Source organism: Eufriesea mexicana, unplaced genomic scaffold, assembly GCF_001483705.2.
Source record: "Eufriesea mexicana isolate 0111107269 unplaced genomic scaffold, ASM148370v2 scaffold2340, whole genome shotgun sequence".
Classification (NCBI taxonomy): domain Eukaryota; kingdom Metazoa; phylum Arthropoda; class Insecta; order Hymenoptera; family Apidae; genus Eufriesea; species Eufriesea mexicana.
In genome coordinates, this window is record NW_016910419.1 from 131,955 (window position 1) to 149,740 (window position 17,786).

The window sequence follows — 17,786 nt, forward strand, 5'->3', positions numbered from 1 at the left end:
AGTTTGCAACGAATATTAACGATAAAAGTAAAGAAAGTTAATAAATTGTTAGTTATTACAGCGAAAAAGTAACTTTTAAAGGAATCGGTGAAGTTCGGAAATTTTCGCCGATCTTCGGCCGTTCGTCGTTATATAAGGGGCCCGTGTGCAGACTCGAGCCAGTTGTCGGTTCGACTTCGGGAGGTCCGCGTTAATATTGCTTCTTTTTGTTTCAGGTTTCAATTATCTTTCTTATTTCAGATTCTATTTCTTTTATTCTAGATTTCATTGCTTATGCATTCAAGTGTTTTGTACAATATGCGAATGCTTCGTCGTTGGTTTATTTGCATATCATCGTTGGCTAGATCAATGGCTATTCAGTAGCCATTGTCCACTCTCTTAAATAATTTAACAATAATTTCTTCTTTCAGGTACTAATTATTTTTTGTTTCAGGTTTTAATTATTTTTCTTCTTTCAGATTCTATTTATTTTATTCTAGGTTTCATTGTTTGTGCATTCGAGTATTTTGCACAATATTGGAATACTTCGTTGTTGGTTTATTTGTATATCATCGTTGGCTAAATCAATGGCTATTCAGTAGCCATTGTCCACTCTCTTAAATAATTTAACAATAATTTCTTCTTTCAGGTTCTAATTATTTTTCTTCTTCCAGATTTTATTTCTTTCGTTCTATTTGTCTCTTTGTTTCAGCATTCGAGTATTTCGTACAATATTCGAATGCTTCATCGTTGGTTTACTTATGTCTCATCGTTGGCTAAATCTTTCCTTTCACAAATTTTACGACTTCCGTTCGATTTGTTTTCGTTAGAGCGTTCGAGTATTTCGTATAATACTCGAGCGCTTCCTCGTTGGTATGTTTATATCTCACCGTTGGAATGTTTCTGTCTCGTAGTTATGTTGCTCAGGTCTCGTCGTTGGCTTGCTCGTTCCATTTGGTTATTATCCTTGATGGTTTCCTCGTACTAATCCCTTTCCTTTCAGCTACATATTAACAATAATATATTCTGTTTTAGCTTTTAGGTTTCTCAAGATTCTGTTTGCGACACATCAATGAACGATGCGTGCGTTTACTTTTAAGTAATCATAAGATAGATCCATAGACTAAGTATCATGTGCGCGCTGTCTGTACAAAGGTAAGCTACCTAATTTGGAGCGAAATTTATAAATTCTCTATCATTTTCTTATCCCCCTCGTTTAGCAAATAGAACATAATTGTTCTCGCGATAATCGCGATCGTTCGTAAGTACCGACTAGCCTACGCGACGTGCTCTCGTGTACTCGATAAGTACATGCTTCGTAAGTCATCCTCACGACTCGTCTCCGACACTCATTTCCAGTCACTGTCAATCTCGTCATGCATCGGGTTCCAGGGTGACCCCCTCGGATCAGTGCGTCTTCTGACCTCGACGGGGCGGTCCGCTGCCTAAGTCGTACGCGACTGGGGCTCGGGCACATGCTGGCTGACGGACTAGTACCATCTACGGTTAGACCACAGGGATGATTAAGTTCTACCCCGTGTGGCTGGGATGCGAAGTGTCTGTCTTGGCCGGCAACCGCCCAGCAGGGCCCTCGCGTTGACACTAGAAGTTTCATTGGTTCAGGGACTATCCTTGGTCCACGTGTAAGTCTTGGCGAGTGCGACAGTGACTGGAATTGAGCTAGGCCCGATCGGGAGGGTGCCGAGGTATGAAGTTATCTCTGTACACGGGAGTACATCGCCTAGGCTAGTCGGTCTTTCGAATAATCGCGATCTCGTTCGGGCGCGTCGCGATTTTCTATTTGCTCGCGTGTTTGATATTTCATTCCCTATTTTTATGGGAACTTGAAAATATCTTAGCGTTGCGACAGTAGAGTTTCAGTATACCGAATCGAAGTTCCTTTTGTAAGACACGAAATAAAATAAAGTGTCAGTAGAGTCACTTTAACTTAATTCGCTCCAAGTTAGATTAGGGTACCTTTGATACAGGTAGCACCAGCAGGCTGCGCCACTAGGGTGCATGTCGGGTCTCGATGCGTAGCCACCTCCACGTGGTGAGACCTGGTAATTGGTATCGTTTTCCAAAGAAAAATCTTTGGCAAACGATACCAAGCTAAGAGCTATGCCCAATGTTTGAGATATGTCCTATCTCTTGTAAATTTTCAATATTCCTTTTGAACTTTAAATATAGAAAGTAGGCAATATCTGTTTAAACAATATTTAAATAAAGAAGAATTAAGATCAGTAAGAAAAGGAATGCAAGTAAGGGATGGTAAGTAAGTAAGGTAGGTATAAGGTAAGTAAAATAATTAAAACATACTGCAAAGCAGGAAAAGTATTATCCAAGGAATTGTTGGAAATGACGTAATTTCTTAGAATTGGTCGGCGAACACCTCCTGTTGTTTTATGTTACCCTAATAGAAAGTTGCAAAATCGGCCGAAAATTTTACGGCAAGGCTACAAAAATATTGTCCAAAGAATTCTTGGAAATGACGTCATTTCTTGGTATTGTTCGGTGAGAATTTTTCGATCGATTTTACGATTTTGTATCAGGAGTACATAATATGACAGGAGGTTGTTCGCCGAGTCAGTTCCCAGAAGTGACGTCATTTCCAAGAATTCTCGGATAATACTGTTGCCAACTTGAGGAAAAGTTTCTGTCTGATTTCGTGATTTTATATCAGGAGAACATAATGTGGCAGGAGGTTGTTCGCCGAGACAGTTCCAAGAAATGACGTCATTTCCAAGAATTCTTTGGACAATATTTTTGTAGCCTTGCCGTCAAATTTTCGGCCGATTTTGCAACTTTCTATTAGGGTAACATAATATGACAGGAGGTCGTTCGCCGAGACATTTCCAAGAAATGACGTCATTTCCAAGAATTCTCGGTCAATACTTTTGCAGCCTACACAGACGACACTTTTGCCGCTTTTGGACAATACTTTTGCCGTCTTTGGTCAATACCTTTGCCGCCTCGATGGACAATACTTTAGCCGTTTTTGGTCAATACTTTTGCTGCCTTGGCGGACAATACTTTTACCGTTTTTGGTCAATACTTTTACAGCTTCGGTAGACAATACTTTTGCCGTTTTTTGTCAATACTTTTACAGCTTCGGTGGACAATACTTTTGCCGTTTTTTGTCAATACTTTTGCCGCCATGATGGACAATACTTTTGCGGTCTCGAAGAAAAATTTTTGGGCGATTTCACGACTTTGTATCAAGAGAACATAATATGATAGGAGGTCGCTCGTCGATACAGTTTCAAGAAATGACGTCATTTCTAAGAATTCTCGGACGATGCTTTTGCTGCGTCGCCGAGAATTTTTCAGTCGATTTTATGATTTTGTATCAGGATAGCATAACATGAGAAGAGATTGTTTGCCGATCGATTCCAAGAAATGACGTCACTTTCCAGGAACTTTATAGAGACAAATTTCGCAGCATGTGCGTGAATATACATACTATATGTAGACTATTCGTTCTAGAAGATTTTAATGATTTCACTTAGCTTATTTACCATACTTACCTTACCTACCTTACTTCCTTACTTACCTTATTTCCCTTACAGAACTCTTCTTAATTTACATATTACTTTAGCAGATTTTGTTCACTCTTAATTTTCAAAGTTCAAAGAGAACATTGAAAATTTACAAAAGATAGCACATATCTTAAACTTATTACTAAATCATTGCTGACTTATTTATAATGTATAATTCACTTATGTCCAAATAATGTCTATCTTATAATTAACTTATACCTAATTAATGACTGGCTTACAATTAAATTATAACTAATTAATGACTAATTTATAATTAACTTATTACTCAATCATGACTAATTTATAACTAACTTACAACTCAGTTATAACTAATATTTCAACTTTGGCGCGTAGCTCTTAGCTTGGTATCGTTTGCCAAAGATTTTTCTTTGGAAAACGATACCAATTACCAGGTCTCACCACGTGGAGGTGGCTACGCATCGAGACCCGACATGCACCCTAGTGGCGCAGCCTGCTGGTGCTACCTGTATCAAAGGTACCCTAATCTAACTTGGAGCGAATTAAGTTAAAGTGACTCTACTGACACTTTATTTTATTTCGTGTCTCACAAAAGGGGTTTCGGTTCGGTATACTGAAACTCTAGTGTCGCAACGCTAAGTTATGTTCAAGTTCCCATAAAAATAGGGAATGAAATATCAAACACGCGAGCAAATAGAAAATCGCGACGCGCCCGAACGAGATCGCGATTATTCGAAAGGCCGACTAGCCTAGGCGATGTACTCCCGTGTACAGAGATAACTTCATACCTTGGCACCCTCCCGATCGGGCCTAGCTCAATTCCAGTCACTGTCGCACTCGCCAAGACTTACACGTGGACCAAGGATAGTCCCTGAACCAATGAAACTTCTAGTGTCAACGCGAGGGCCCTGCTGGGCGGTTGCCGGCCAAGACAGACACTTCGCATCCCAGCCACACGGGGTAGAACTTAATCATCCCTGTGGTCTAACCGTAGATGGTACTAGTCCGTCAGCCAGCATGTGCCCGAGCCCCAGTCGCGTACGACTTAGGCAGCGGACCGCCCCGTCGAGGTCAGAAGACGCACTGATCCGAGGGGGTCACCCTGGAACCCGATGCATGACGAGATTGACAGTGACTGGAAATGAGTGTCGGAGACGAGTCGTGAGGATGACTTATGAAGCATGTACTTATCGAGTACACGAGAGCACGTCGCGTAGGCTAGTCGGTACTTAAGAACAATCACGACTATCGCGAGAACAATTATGTTCTATTTGCTAAACGAGGGGGATAAGAAAATGATAGAGAATTTATAAATTTCGCTCCAAGTTAGGTAGCTTACCTTTGTACAGATAGCGCGCACATGATACTTAGTCTATGGATCTATCTTATGATTACTTAAAAGTAAACGCACGCATCGTTCATTGATGTGTCGCAAACAGAATCTTGAGAAACCTAAAAGCTAAAACAGAATATATTATTGTTAATATGTAGCTGAAAGGAAAGGGATTAGTACGAGGAAACCATCAAGGATAATAACCAAATGGAACGAGCAAGCCAACGACGAGACCTGAACAACCTAACTGCGAGACAGAAACATTCCAACGGAGAGATATAAACATACCAACGAGGAAGCGCTCGAGTATTATACGAAATACTCGAACGCTCTAACGAAAACAAATCGAACGGAAGTCGTAAAATTTGTGAAAGGAAAGATTTAGCCAACGATGAGACATAAGTAAACCAACGATGAAGCATTCGAATATTGTACGAAATACTCGAATGCTGAAACAAAGAGACAAATAGAACGAAAGAAATAAAATCTGGAAGAAGAAAAATAATTAGAACCTGAAAGAAGAAATTATTGTTAAATTATTTAAGAGAGTGGACAATGGCTACTGAATAGCCATTGATTTAGCCAACGATGATATACAAATAAACCAACAACGAAGTATTCCAATATTGTGCAAAATACTCGAATGCACAAACAATGAAACCTAGAATAAAATAAATAGAATCTGAAAGAAGAAAAATAATTAAAACCTGAAACAAAAAATAATTAGTACCTGAAAGAAGAAATTATTGTTAAATTATTTAAGAGAGTGGACAATGGCTACTGAATAGCCATTGATCTAGCCAACGATGATATGCAAATAAACCAACGACGAAGCATTCGCATATTGTACAAAACACTTGAATGCATAAGCAATGAAATCTAGAATAAAAGAAATAGAATCTGAAATAAGAAAGATAATTGAAACCTGAAACAAAAAGAAGCAATATTAACGCGAACCTCCCGAAGTCGAACCGACAACTGGCTCGTGTCTACACACGGGCCCCTTATATAGCGACGGACGGCCGAAGATCGGCGAAAATTTCCGAACTTCATCGATTCCATTAATTTCTCTTTTTCCGTGTTAATAACCAATAATTTAGTAATTGTTTTATTATTGCTATAAGTTTACATTCTGGACAATTTGTTATTAACAATATTAATTTGTTATTAACAGTAAGTGCAATTATTTATGAGCTCTTTGCAAATTATATATATATTTTAACATAAGTACTTTTTAAGTTCAAGTAATAATCAATAATTTATTAACTTCTTCACTTTTATTATAAATTTACGTTATGAACAATTTGTTATTAATCAATTTAATTTATTATTAATAATAAATTCTAAGATTTATTCATTTTTTATAAACTATAGCTGCTTTCGCACTTTCATGGAATAAATTTTCCATGATACGTATATATATATTAAAATATTTCTATTCCCTCTGCATTTTTACCTAAAATGAAGCATTGCTCGGAAAATGAAAACGTTGGAAGGTTCAGTTCTATCTTCAAAATTAGATGAGAGCTAATTTGTTAAGAACTTTATATTAAAAAATCTTTATTTATGTATTTATGTATCGAATAACAAAGCTGTTTAAAACTATAAACGATTTAGAGAAATTTCTTATAATTTTGCGATTACTATAAAAAACTACATGAAAAAATATATATATGTTATGCATATAAAAAATGAGATCTACTGGACAATGGCTTTGGTATCGATTACTTGTGACTACGGCCCTGATGAAGCTAGATGTTGCGAGCAATGATTGCGTGGCGGCAAAATCCCGCTTACGTGTTCCCGATATATATTTTATTGTCCTTTCAACATTGAAGATCATCCTAAAATTATTTGTCTATAGTTTCTTCTTCAGAAAAGTTTACGGAATATGCTACTGTCTAGGAAATTCGTATTAGATAAAGAACATTTTGTGAAAAAGCAAGAATATGCGTAGGAATTACGTTCGGAGGCTTACTTTTAAACTTCGGTGATCAGTTACAGTTATTCAGAAGTACAAATAATTATAATCATAGACATTGACACACTTGGGATATCCTCACCTAATTTATAAGGTAACAATGAACCTCCTGACGTTCGTACTTTTCACCTAATACTTCATTTTATCCAAAAATCCTGCGTTTCTAGAAAAGAGCAATTTCATTTATGAATTCTTATTTAAATATATAAGTTCTATAAAAATTACCCTGTGGATATTACACATTAAAAATCGTGTTAAACCGTATTATTTTAAATGTCAATGTCAAATACGATTTTTTGTAAAATTATGATGATATAGTAGCGAAAGAATAAACAGAAGAATGGCAGTCTGTAACAAAAAATTATTTGAATAGGAAATAAATATTAATTCAAATTTTAATTATAATATTTTTTCATTAGTTACATACAATACGTGTATATTATGTATTTATTGTAAATAAAGAATAATGTTATGCCAAACTGAATTTCACCTCTACTGCATAACAATTGCAGTTGAGATATCCACCGTCGGCTGGATTTCTTCAGTAGACAGTGTCTTCCGGACTTGCAATTACACAAGGTTTTCTACCAAACAGGAAGCTAAAATTTCTAGGCAAAGAATACTTAAATGCTTCAAATTTTAACACTTCAAATATTATAATAAATAATAAACTTTAAATATGGTATAATAATAAATATTAAATTTTAATTCTAATATTTTAAATTCAAGATGGTTTAAATTGCGTATACTTTCAAACTATATCTTAAACTATATCTTAAACAATATTTATTATATCTTAAGGAATTGTCAATGTTACAAAGTATTTTTGATGATTCATAATTTTCTTTTGAATTCTAAATTTCTACTTTTAAGCACAAAGAACCAGAATTATGAATATGCTAATGAAATATACCGATATATTAATCACAAATATATTAACCAACAATTGAATATTAAATTATTTCTACGTTCTTTATAGTTACTGACTACTAGCCAAATAGCTCAATTATTTGCTTCAATTCATTCTAAATGCATCCATAGCTATAACAAAAGGGGCCCGATTAAAGAAAGACTTTGGAACGAAAAATTTTGAGTTTACCTTTCCCAAACCTCAGTTCAAACAGATTCGTGGTTCGGGTGGCGTCATTTTCACCGAGAACCACTTCCTCGTAGGCATATTTGACCAATAAATAATTTATCAAACAAATTGATCCCCAGGGACTATAAACAGATACTTAGAGGCACGCGTTTCACTCTACACCTTCGTCAGAGAATCAATTGACCATTCTATCTGTTAGGTTACCCTATACGCTAACTGGACAATTAATATTCGACAAAACATGAGACCCCTACTGTGAGAACCGGGACCCGCGGCGTGAAATCTCTATTATCGAGGGGTTGGTATGGTACCCCGTTGATCCGTAGTTGTATGTGTACTCTGGTCGAACTGGTGTTGACAGGGACCCCTTGCTCGTTGGAAATAATGTAATCGCGAATTAAATGTTTGCTCGGATATCCGCGATTCCCTGGTATTTCTGGTAGCTAGAAAGGAAAAGAGAGAGGAGATATTTATACCTTTGACTTAACTGAGTTGTATACATAGATATAGATAAATATTGATAATATTCTACAAATAAATATAAATAAATAAATGTAGATGTAATGGATTTAACAAATATAACAAAATATAAATACAAATAAATAAATATATATAGCTAAATATTATTTTGAGAAAATTGATTAAGAATTAAAAAATAAAAATAAAATAGAATTTATTTGAATTTTAAAAAGTGATACGGTTTATCGTACAAGATACTTTACTGTGTATACTTAACTGGAATATGAATGAAATACAAATTACTCGTTATATGAATGGCCAATATTTTAAACTCCTCAATGTCTTCTTGTATTATAGGCATTAAAAATATATCATACCATAATCCACCTAAATTTAATATTTAATTCTGTAAAGTAAATAATTGCATAGTATTAACCAAATAATAAAAAAGTTGCAGGATAATAATGATTATAAAAGATATAAAAAATAAGATTAAAAAATTATATGTGGATATATCGAGGTGAAGTTATTGATAAAAATAGAGAGAAGAAGATTTGGCGAAGCAGGAAAACACAATGGCTCTCGTCCGCGGTTGATATTGATAAAATCTTCGAGTATCGATTCTGAGAGGAGGATGTGAGCCAGATGCGATTCAAGTATCGGTTTTACGAGTATCAATTCGCAAATGTTCCGGAGCGTGCCGTTTCGAGTACCGCCGTGACAAATTTCAAGAGCGCATTGTGTCCCCACAAACGATTATTTATCTCAATTTGTCACGTACCTGGGGTGAGAAACTTGGCTAAGACCGAATTCTCAAGTATGCGTTATTTTTTTGACTTCAATTTAGTTTACCTACAAATTCAAAGAAAAATTCATCTCTTAAAAAAGTACATTTGTAATAAATTTGCCTCTCAATTCAATTTTTAAACGTTTAAACTTGAGTTAGTACTATATTATATACATACATATATAGTAACACAGACGATATTATATTATGTTTCTTCCATGTAGATTCCGGAATAAGAAACAAGTTTATGGCGGAAAAAACCAATTAACCTTTAAACAACTATAAAGACTACAACTGTAAAATAACGCATTAAAATAGTGCTATTGAATCCACATAAGAAATCATGAAAGATTTGCCTCACTTTATTTTATTTGAAATAGTTGTCTACGAGATATTTCATCGTGTCAACTGAAATGGAACACTCTGTATACATTTATTATTTTACTAACCTGAACTCGGCTGACGTTTACACACACTTGCATCTTTCACAATAAACCAAAATGTATTATTATTACTTCTTAAATAAAGAAAGAATCAATATTTTCTACGTCTTCATTACAGTTCTTTTTAAAAGAAGAAGAGATTAGGTAGGATTTCAATCACCAGATAACGTTAGAATATGTAAATGAAACGTAAAAGAGACTCTGGTTCTTCCATTCGAAATATCCGTTTTCGTACGTTCCTATAGCTAATCCCAATTATGTTGGCAGATCTATGCTATATTGGCGGTCGACAATACTAATTCGTTTCGAGACGAGCAGATACTCGTTTTTCAGTATAGATGGCGACAAAACTTTGCCGATGCACTAGTACAACCCTAGCGAACCAGCATTGTGATCGTATTAACACCTTGCATAATTGCATCGCCACCGACGCCACCGCGATTCTCATTGTGCGTCCGTTAAACACGTCTCATTTGAATATTGGCCTATTCAACACTCTGTCTGTCTGCTGCATAACCTCTTTCTCGCACTGGGAAGCTCGATCGCTGATAAAGGGGAAGCCGTGTATTCCTGGTTGCTTCCTATAGTATTCTATACACTCAATTTACAGTTAATAACGTAGTACCATGTTATTCCTACACAGAATGTAATGGAGAAGATGTCATGAAGATGTTGAAGATTGTTTAACTTGGAAAGTGCAGTATGTTTACAATTTTTGCAGCATTGTGTTACATATACGTATTGACGATATAGTATCAAGTGGAAGAATTTGACAAACATACTTAACAGTATTATTGAACTATCGTTTTTAGCAACGTAAAACAAATATATCCTTTAAAAATATATCCTATTTGAATTGTTATATCTATATTTATTATTTTTTTGGTATACATAAGGCTAAATTATTTCGAAATACATTGATTTACTTTGACATTCATATATAACTTACTTAGTCATTTCGATATGTAATTTAATGTAATTCGATATATAATTACTAAAGTATTAGACTCATATTTATAGATACTTTTCGAATTCAATATTCATGAATATTTAAAATTCAACTATTAATATTATCGGAATATTAATGATTGCTATGAATATATAATTTGATATCTAAACGGAAAGTAAATATAATGGAACATGAAATAGACTAATATATTATCAATAATACTTCACTAAATAAGCGAAATTTTGTTAAAAACCACAAAATTTTAAAGTCGAATATCTAACCTCAAAAAATAATATACACAATTACGTTAAATGAAAGGTATTTATAATAATTTATGTTATTATTAGTATAATATGTATGTTACTAGTACATCTAATCACATTTCGAATATTTCAACATTAATTATAACATTGTTTTTAGATTTTTCAACAAAACAAATTTACCTCGAATATTTCACTGAAGAAAAATTTTGAAAAATTCAACGAAACACTTGAAGAAGATAACTACGACTGTGAAAGAAGCCAGAATTAATTTCCACTTTAAAGAGTATCATAAAATTTTCCTTATCCCTCCACCTTTTTTCGGTCGCGTAAAAGGCCTCCGTTCCACAACCTCTATAAAAACTGTCGAGTGTCTTGAAATAAAATCGCCGAAATTTTCAGATTTTAAGAAGAGTTCTTCTGTCTCTCGTTGGTCGGACTGCCGCCAAATTATGGAAAGAGGAGGGGCAGTAGAGTTGAACAATTTCAGCGGTACCAGGCAGTAGGAGGATGGAAAACGATAGAAATAAAATTTTAGTCCAGCAGTAACAATAAACCACAGCACTCTGGAGGCCGAAGCTTTGGCTGTTAAACGATCCACCAATGGCTGGAAGGACTAAGATTCGGTTTCTCCCTGGAACAGCCGCGATTGGTTGGAATCTCCGCCCAGGGGTTGTATCGATCATCCCCTTGGCGCTTCAGCAACCTCTGGTATATAAAGCAGCCTCCCCAGGGACACTAACGATAGTCTGACTCTTTGCTATCTCATGCACCCTCGGTTCCCGCCACCCACCGTCGTGAAGTGATCCTAGGGAGGCTGGAAGTAAATTCTAATACGGTTAATTAAAAGGAAAAAATAAAAGAAACGTTTAGTTAACAGTAGACTCATTTTTAGAAGTGAATCTTTCGGGAAGAGACTCTCGAAAAGAACCGGAAGTTGATTAGGAATCCTGAAGAGATTGAAACTTTAGTAAATTAATTTGGAAGTTGCAAGTGAAGTGATTAATGAGCTGTTAAGGAAAAGCAACAGTTATGGCGAGCCATTCTAATTACGAATACGAGGATAGAGGACAGAGGATGCGACACCGGGTTGGTACAACTTCTAGAGCCGCAGACTCTACTGTGGCCTGCACTAGGTGAGGATTTCGTCGAGTTTCTTAGTCTTTTCTTTGAAGACTTGAATTTAAAGCATCGTGTATCTACGTCTTAAATTTATCTTCTTTTCTAAAATTATACTATTTGACTTTTCATTATACTTTCGATCTAAAATTTCGTTTCCGTTCTTATGGACTAGTACTAGATAACATTGTAGAAAAATTGTTTATTAAAGATGGAACAAGTAATAACAATGAAGAAAGAGATTTTGTTTATAGTTTTATGAATAATTAGAATTTTCGATGGGTTTAAATACGTGAGAATAAAGAATTTGGAGTACTTCGTGAAATGGTAATAATTATCGGTTACAGTAGTCAATATTATGTTGGGCCGAGCAGCGACATCAGTGAAGAAGATCTCGCAGAGTTGCCTTCTTGCGTTTATGCGAGTAGGTCTACTCAACACGTCGCACACACCTCCTCACACACTCATTCTCCTCTCCATTACCACATGCCGGTTTCTACACCTGGTAATTCAACTGATAAACTTAAGAATTTTTATACTAGATACTAAATACTTGATAATCATGATGATGTAGTTAATAATTCATATATGATGATAGGCAAATTTCTCAGAACTTTGTGGACATTAATTAAATTTCGAATTTTGTATTTGTACAGAAATTTGTTGAAGTTTTTTTTTAGTCTTGAATATAATTAAATAATATTACTTTTTAACTAAGTTTTCTTGCGAAGAAACAAAATTTATTATGTTATTCCTGTTTTAGATCATAATGATACCGAGATAAATGGTGTAGAAGAGGGTTACTATCCAAATGGCAGTCCTTACAGAATTCAGCGACATGCCGCCAATATACGTGAGAGGAAACGTATGCTGAGGTGAGAAATTATTCTCGATGAAATTATTCTAACTTTAGAAGCAACAACTATAAGTAATCGGTCATTTGAAATATTAATTTTCTTATAATTTCTTTAATAAATTAGAAAAGCGAATATAACATAGTAGAGAAACATTTTCTATTACAATGAAAATTGCAATAATTTTACTTGAATAGTCCACATTAACAAAAATTGCGCAAAAGTCAATGAACAAGTGAAACAAAAGAATAGAGTGAACAGTTAAACAGGTTGTCAGTGAGATTACGATTTTTAGCAGCATCAACTCGGCTTTCGACGAGCTTCGAGTTCACGTACCAACGTTTCCATATGAGAAGAGACTGTCTAAGATTGATACTTTACGCCTGGCTATAGCATATATTGCTCTCCTTCGAGAAGTGCTGGCTGCCAGACTCGATCCATTAACTTATGTCGAGAGGTGCCTTAGAGGAGAAATAAATGGGGAACGTGCTGAATGGAATACCAGCGGTGAGAATTATTAAGCAAAATTATTTATTATGCAATCAAAAGTATGGAAATACTTGATGGAATTACAATATCCCCATGGTTGGTGTGAAATTCGGTAATAGATTACAACCACTGAGGGCTACATCCCCACTATTTCATGTTTCTTTCACTATATAGTTATACATATAGTTTGCTTCAAACACGTGAAAAAATTTGTATATCACGTAATTTATTATATGCATTTTCCAAATATAAAAAGTATTGTATATAAAAATAACTAAATATTCTTTCTATTCGTAGATCTGACGGCACGTCTATCATGGATAAATTGGGAGAATCTAGGTGTGAATCCCAACCGACGATCAGTCTTAACCACACTAGCCCTAACGACAGACAATATGAATTAAAAAACAGAAAAAGTCATCGAAAATAATTGCAGATGAATTCTCCTTTTCTTTGTAAATAAATCCCAGTCGAATAGAGTGCCAAAGAATGTTATACATAAATATGTATACATTTCAGTTCTAATCTGGACGTGCAATACGAGCGATGATATTATATTTCGTATTTCTACATATAAATAATAATATATTATACGTACACGCGTGTACATGTAAAATGGGAATAGCTAATCTAGTTTTAGTATTTTATTTGGAATAAAATCAGCGCTTGTGAGGAGCTACAATTACACTGTATTTCATTGAGTGATACCTTCTTGTTCAATTTTCTTTATTTGTAAGATGATATTTTACTCAAAGTAATAAACTATATTAATTTTATTCTGATTAAATTTTGGAAATAAAAACATCACAATTTTTTAATATGTGCAGTATTATAAATTAAAGAATTAACAATTTATAAATATTTCTTGACAATAATTTTCATTTTGGACGATATTAAAGTTGATATGATACAAGTTTAAGTATGAAGGTAAAATTATTATAAAAATTATTACCCACAGTCGAAAACATGATAATTTTTTTTTCCTCACCATTTCTGCTTTCTAAAGAATTAAAATGATAAACATAATAAATTAAAATTAAAATTGTGTTAATTTTTCAAAAACTTAATAAAATATCAAATTAAAAATTAACATTTGAATAAGTAATAGTGATACAGCGCACTCTCGACCAGCTAATCTAATTCTAGGGTAATGTACCATTACCGTTTCACCATCATCGAACACAAATCTGGATTACCAGATGACACTATTGTTCCCATTATTGGACCATGAGAAACAAAAGCATGTGACACGTGCTCGGAGCCAGTGTATCGGTTATATTTTCTTCGATCATTTGTATACTAAACACAAGCCATTTCATTTAATCGACAAGTGTTTTTCAAGAAACTTATTCTACATCGAAGGACTTTATACACCTATTTATAACACAATAGAAATAAATATTTTTCGCCGATAGACGTGTTCAGTGCATCGTATTTAATTTATACATTTTTCCACTCTCTTTTCCAAAAATATTGTTTAACCGACCAATTAAAAACTATTACGTATTCCTGTGAATGTTTGACTAAATTTTGTGAGAAATGAAATGGAAAATTCGAAAAAAATGGAATCGAACCAACAAAATTTTTATGTTGACAAAGACGACGATGACGTGAGCGTGATTGCTGTGATAGGAAAAGAAAACGATCGATCTTCAAGGCAGCAGCAAGATGAAAAACCGAATAAGAAACAAGAGGATCGACGAGTGTTCGAGTTGAGTGACGAACGATGTAAAATGGCACTTCGAAAGCAACTCGATCTGAAATTATTATCGACTGAGCAGGATAATGTAGTGGATGATTACGACGATGTAGAAATTTTACAAAAACTTCCTCCTGAAACAATTGTTATTAAACAAGAAAAGAAATATAAAGATGATAGTGATTATGTGCGGGATTCGACGGAAACGAGTAGTGGTGGGTCGAGTTCTAGTAGTGGAGTAACAAAAGTTAAAAGAATTCATCGAGCTACAAAAAAAAAGTAGGTATACAAGGCTTAGGAATTTAAGTTTTTTGTAAATTTCATATTTATGAAATAGAAGTTAGAATATTGTAAGAACTTCAATTGTTCTGTTAATTTTTTTTTTACAGAAAGTTTGTATTCAATGTCTCGAAGTATTTGTATCATATATTGGTAACTATGCGACATTTTTGCCAAATATAAATTGAAGAAAAGAGATATTAATTGCTAAATAAAATATTTTAAACTATTTGTATAATTTTATGCTAATTTCTATAATTTCTATAATTTGGACTTATTTTTATAACTTTGTTACAGCCGTGAACCAGCAGAAGTCAGAAGAAATCCGATACGTGTTACGAAAAAAGATCCAGACAAAGATTTTTCTCGACCAAGACAACGATTACTTTCTGTAAAACGAAGGGAAATGCTTCTTAATTCAGAACCTACTAAACGTGGAAAATCTACCATGCCCTATATGAATACAAGATCTGTTACTCGTAAAATGTATAACGTTGGGGCTACTTACCAAGCACCCACAATAAAAGATGAAACAGAGTGGAAAGAATGGCCTGTTCATGGTATGCATGAACGTCCAGTCTTTCATCCGCAGGTAAGAATTTTAAACAGTTGTTAAATAAAAAATATGCATTTAATAATTTTTTATTTTTTACTTTTTATTATTTAAGTACTAATTAAATATATTTGCCAGGTTGGATTAGCTGCGGAATATTTGGGGCATTATTTCACAAGTTTAGATGGATTTTCTTACCGAGAAATAATTGATCGTCCGGAAATAGAAGTGGTATCTGTAGATCCACATTGCGACTTCCTCCCCTCATCTACTAAAAAAAAACAAAATAAAAAAACCAAACCTAATAAAGGTTTCTTCAATACTAAAAACGTAAAGACAGAGTCTTTGAACTCTTCTGAGAAGTACAGGTCTTTTGAAACTTGTATGCATGAAAGTTTCCACTCTGTTCTCGGTTATTGTTCCCAAGTAATGACTCCGACTTATAAAGCGACTGTAGAAGGGAAGATAAATAAGTTAAGTGACAGCAAAAATTCATCTAAAACCTCTAAAGAAATGGAGAAGCAATCTCTTGTGAATACTTCTATGACAAATATTGTTGAACAAAGCTCTAAAAGCGAATCTACTGTTAGTTTTGATAATTTGCAAAAATCAGCAGCAGAAACCAAGTTTTTTGATAATTATGGAGTCACCATGTTCCCACAAAATGTCAAGAGTTTTACTCAAGTTCCAAAGTCGCGTTTATTTCCAGCTCAGAAGGTGTACATAGCCAACTCTCAAAAGTCCATTGCCTTCACCAACCTTAAAACGTTACAAGGAGGGCAGATGAAGATACAGGACGTGATGCGGTCGTCTAAGAGTCCTTTCATTTTACTAAATTCTTCAGATACAAAGGAACCGCAACTTTCGAAGTCAATTTCGAGAAATATAAATGCAAATAAAATAGAAGAATCTTCTGCCAATGAAGAAACTTTAGGCGAACTGACATCAATATATAAAAATGTATCTAGCGAGGAGCCGACTGGAAAGAAACGTGGGAATAAGGTAGAATTCACGGTGACAAAGTATCTTTTCGATAATATGCAACAGAACAAATTTCAAATGGGAAAAGAATACAATACCAACGAAAAGAAATTATGTTACGAGACTCCTGGTAAAGACATACATGTAAAGGCTATTTCTACCGACCAAAATAAGACTTGGTGCAATGGCGAGACTTCAGAAATAGCGAAAATCCTTTCGGAATACAATAAAAGTAATCTGAAAAAATCAGGCATAGAAAATCAAACCTTTTATCCTAGCATGAAGAATATTAAGGTTAAAGAACTTTGTATTAAGGAAGAAAATGCCAAACAAAGTGTTCAAGAGAGTTCCATAGATAAAAATGTAAACATAAGCTTCCCTCAGGGAAAATGGAGGCGGTTCCACTTAACTGTGGAAAAGTTGAAGGATTTAAAAGGTAATTCCAATGAGAAAAGACATTCTGTGGGACTTGTGAATAGGCAATCGTTATTTAAAATCGATCAAACAACTGGAGAAATCTTTTCTGACAGGAAAGTTGAAAATTCTAAGCAATTAGAAACGTTTCAAAAAGGGCGATTAAATGTAATGAATTTTGAGAAGAAAGAAAGTACATCGACAGTAACGAGAAATGTAGATACAACAATAACGAAGACACAATCTCTGCAAGAGTTGTTAGAGAACACGGCCATGTTGTATTGTGCTGCTACTGGCACTCATCAGGACGATTTAGCTAATTACATTGATAATTTAGATGCTGCACAGAGCATACAGTGGTTAGAAACTTGCAATAATTTAATTGTGTGAATCATTATGTTGCACAAAAGAAATGTTACTAGGTTAATTTTTGTAATTTTATGATAAAACTTCAATGCATTTATCTTTTTCAGATTTTAATCCTCTTACAAAGAATTATTTAATTTTGCATGTACACATATTTTTTTCGTAATCCTTGAGGTTGGTATCTTAATTAAGGTATCGTAAAAGGGAACTTAAAAGACAGGAAC

General features: G+C 34.3%; 1 protein-coding gene across 1 annotated transcript; it reads left to right on the forward strand.

Annotated features, from left to right (window-relative positions):
• Positions 1–11,765: 11,765 nt before the first annotated feature.
• On the forward strand, positions 11,766–17,586 carry LOC108549905 (uncharacterized). Its single transcript, XM_017903475.1, has 8 exons — positions 11,766–11,944; positions 12,275–12,432; positions 12,691–12,802; positions 13,077–13,288; positions 13,568–13,672; positions 14,870–15,248; positions 15,546–15,840; positions 15,940–17,586. Exons 1-8 carry the CDS (start codon positions 11,841–11,843, stop codon positions 17,584–17,586), a joined length of 3,012 nt encoding a protein of 1,003 aa, XP_017758964.1. The 5' UTR covers positions 11,766–11,840.
• Positions 17,587–17,786: the final 200 nt, after the last annotated feature.

Coding starts and splice junctions, on each gene's coding strand:
- LOC108549905 (XM_017903475.1), top strand. CDS start 11,841: ATGGCGAGCCATTCTAATTACGAATACGAGGATAGAGGACAGAGGATG. Junction 13,289..13,567: donor TGCTGAATGGAATACCAGCG/GTGAGAATTATT, acceptor TTCTATTCGTAG/ATCTGACGGCACGTCTATCA. Junction 15,841..15,939: donor GTCCAGTCTTTCATCCGCAG/GTAAGAATTTTA, acceptor TATATTTGCCAG/GTTGGATTAGCTGCGGAATA.